The sequence below is a fragment of the Coffea eugenioides genome, unplaced genomic scaffold, assembly GCF_003713205.1.
Source record: "Coffea eugenioides isolate CCC68of unplaced genomic scaffold, Ceug_1.0 ScVebR1_2492;HRSCAF=3526, whole genome shotgun sequence".
NCBI classification, from domain to species: Eukaryota; Viridiplantae; Streptophyta; class Magnoliopsida; order Gentianales; family Rubiaceae; genus Coffea; species Coffea eugenioides.
In genome coordinates, this window is record NW_020862984.1 from 25171 (window position 1) to 28621 (window position 3451).

The window sequence follows — 3451 nt, forward strand, 5'->3', positions numbered from 1 at the left end:
TTGCCAAACCTTTTGTGCTTTAAGCCGTACAGTAATGCCGAAGTACGGGAAGAAGAGGCAGAAAAAAAAAATTGCAGCTCCATCAAGACGCCATTCTACGTTCGCGCCGATGATAATTGTGAGCCGTTGATCAAGTAATAGATAGATTAAGAAGTCATGTAACGGATGCAGAGATCTGATTTTGCTATCAATTTCTTGGCATATATTGAAGCTTTTGCTTGTTTCACATGCATACAACATACATTTCCTAAGCCAGGCCAGCTTGAACTCTATGCTCTCGATCTGGTATAATCAAAAATCAGAGCGCCACTCCAACAAATCCTTTTCTCCATGAAATTTGGGCCTCTCAACTCCAGCTGAAACCATTTAAGTCGAACTGCTTGCACCTCGAACCTGCATCTGCACCGTCATCTGTGTTTAGATCGAGCTTAGGTGCAAAGAAGGGCAGTTTATACTCTTCTGAAGGCCTCTGAGTTTCGGGTGGAATGGGACCATATCTATTGTGAGGTTGATCAAAGAATTTGATTTCGGTTTCTGCCTCTCTGCCTCTTTTCTCTAAGTAGCTGTGGTGGCTGTTCCATCTTCCTCCTTGAAGCCCAATGCTCATGGACAAGTTGCCAATGTTTTTCTCAGCAGCACATGCCTTTTCCGCTTCCTCGTTCATCGTTGAAACAAGCTTCCTCTTCTCTTTCATCAGGTCGTCGCACCATCTACGTTCAGCATGCTGCAGGCTGGCCTCATTGTTCATGTTATTGAACTCCATATCTGTTCTCAGATTTAACGGTCTTAACATCATTTGATTGTTGTGCATCTCTTGATCCCTCAGGGAACCTTCACATGAGGTCAAGCAGCTGTCCATCGAGCAATCTGTTGGCTGGGGCGTTTGAGTTTGCTGGGGGCATGATCCAGGCAGTTCTTTCATATCTGAAAATGCTGAATTCAGGCACTGGTCGGACATTTTACTGACGAGTTCAGATAATTGAACCTTGGCAGCCTCTAAACCCACGGATCCCAAGTTTTGTCTGCCAAGTGTTTCCTGTGCTTTCTCCAGCACCGCCTGTAAATATTTTCCTTGAGCCTCTATCCTGAGCTGTAAGTGTCGTTGAACCTATATCAGTTCAGAAGGGACATACTTATAATGCTGTCAAAAAAGATTCTTCATTATGCAACTGCAAGCTATATCAAAAGAAACCATGTCCATTTTGGGGTTGCATATTTGATCGTTATTTCTAGAAAAGCTAAAAGTTTTAGACTGTATCCATTTAATTGGTATGTTCGGACTTCCTGAAACCATCAGATTAATTTCAATCATGATGTTCATAAACTATTAGCTTCCAGAATTATGTAAACTGGTGAGGTGTTTGTTCTTTTGTGAATGAAATGCTGGTAGCTGCACCAAAAAAAAAAAAAAAGGAAAAAGGCAAAAAAAAACAAACCGATTTTTCTTTACTTCTGGTTGTTTTAGGCTATATTTCCCCTAATGTTTTTTTCATGACTAGTATGTAAAAAGTGTTTCGATGGCTGAATGTCTTGTAAGACATTGGGAGATGTGCTATTAGTGACACTGTTTTGCCAGTGGTTGGAGCTGGAAAAAGTTGTTAGGCTATTGCATAATAACTTCGTAATTTGAGGGCATCAAGGGATTGACGTGGCCAGGACTATTTGGAAATGATGTGATTCATGCATCGTTGGTCATGATATGAGAACTGTAACTGTGGTTACTCTGAGGAAAAGAAACATGATCATTCTTACCTCAAGTTGTTCATGCAGCCTTCTCTGCACTTCAATTTGCATCTGTATTGCTTCGCCTATGTGTAAGTTTCTGTATTAACGATTCATAATCAGAACACCTTAACATTCTATACTCTGGAAGTAAAAGAACATGCAATGGATTTTTCTTACTTATTCGCCTGAGATCCAATGCTTGGGTTAATTATGCTTGCTGCATTTGTCTCAGGTATCCTATCTCCTGCTGCTGCAAGCATTTTTTCGCCAAATTACATTTTACATTCAACAAGTGGTTTCATAGTAAAATACTTTCAGGAGAATTTTTTAGCAGCTTACCGGCTTTATTGGTTCCACAATTAGCTTGCCCATGGAGATTCTTGCTCAGTCTATATTTCTGCCAGCAGAATGTGGAAGTTAGTAAAGATTTTGCCACCATGAAATTACAAAGTCACCTAGAAGCCTACAACCTCATAGGTTTCAAAATTACAAAATTGTGGTAATAACTTTAAAAAGGACTGGATGTTCCATTAAAGCTCAGTTCCTGGTAAAGGTTTTCACAAACAAAAAATGAGGTATCCGCAGTATGTTCTTTGCCTTGTACAATGCGTACTAATTGGTATTCCATGAAGTCTATGTACTTAAGATTTATGGCGCTTAATGCAATCTATCGACTCAAAATGTTAAATTAGCTAGGAATAGGTAATATCTGACGGGTAGCAAATAACAGGAGGTCTAATTTGTTGGATACTATTTTCAAACAATGTATTTGATATGTATTACTATCACGCAAGCATTGATCATCTCATTACCTGTAGATGACTCTTTAAATGATACAAGGTTAGGCCTTGAATTCCCATTAGTTTCAGAACTGATTTTGGAGTTGCTTCTGCAACAAAAAGAATAAACCATATTAGCTGGTTGAACATGGTCTAGTTTCAAGCTGCTTGAACTTTAGATGTTGCATGCCCTTACTGTCTGCTCCTCCAAGTTGATTAACTGCTTCTATGAATCGCTCATGAAGGTCTGGAGTCCACTTTAGTCTTGGCTTAGCATCAGTTGAAAGAACAAGTCCCGAATCTCCAGGGCCATTCCCACCTTGCAGGAACAGATGTCTTTCAGGAGGAATAGGCATTCTTGAGGAAGAGTGGATGTTTTTTCCTTGTTGGTGGTGATGATACATCTCCTAATATCTTGTCTTCAAGGTGATAATTTACCATCAGCTTCTTTGTAAGAATATAAAGGAAATCAGCTCTTTCTATGAAAACTTGTAAGTTTACCTGAAAACTTCGATGTTGCTTGGCCCAATCTGCTCCAACACTTGAAATATGAATTATGATTCTGTCCTATACGGTACAATATTAACTTTAACCGCTGAAACTTGGTAAAGGGAGCTGTCTAATACAGCTCTTATCAATCTATTTTTTTCTTTGACCATTTCTCAGAGACAAACGATGTGTTTGAGGTCTCCTTATAAGCAAACGAGGAATGAGAGAGGTAGGAAGGGGTTTCAAGTGAGGCACAGAATCTTTGGTAGGGCCATCTAAATGCTGGACCCAGTCCAATCTCTCCAGTGACTGAAAAAGAAATCTTGCCCTTCCAGATCTCTGCATTCGTGGGTCCATTCATGCAACTCCTCCTGTTCATAGACAGCAGCACTGCCATTTTATATTCCTACGTACCACAACTTGACAGAACTCTTTACACCTTACAATAGGTACAAGAA

At 39.8% G+C, this 3451-nt stretch overlaps 1 protein-coding gene across 3 annotated transcripts; it reads right to left on the reverse strand.

Moving 5' to 3' along the window:
• LOC113756800 (myb-related protein 2-like) lies at positions 1 to 3148 on the reverse strand. 3 transcript variants are annotated; one of them, XM_027300341.1, is made up of 7 exons: positions 3006 to 3148; positions 2701 to 2923; positions 2538 to 2614; positions 2065 to 2122; positions 1903 to 1972; positions 1753 to 1822; positions 1 to 1108 (listed from the first exon to the last, which is right to left on the reverse strand). In XM_027300341.1, exons 2-7 carry the CDS (start codon positions 2906 to 2908, stop codon positions 347 to 349), a joined length of 1245 nt encoding a protein of 414 aa, XP_027156142.1. In that variant the 5' UTR covers positions 2909 to 2923; positions 3006 to 3148; the 3' UTR covers positions 1 to 346. The 3 variants fall into 3 exon arrangements, with proteins under 3 accessions (XP_027156142.1, XP_027156143.1, XP_027156141.1); XM_027300342.1 differs by having other exon boundaries at positions 1 to 1090; positions 1903 to 1975; XM_027300340.1 differs by having other exon boundaries at positions 1903 to 1975.
• Between the last annotated feature and the right edge of the window lie 303 nt (positions 3149 to 3451).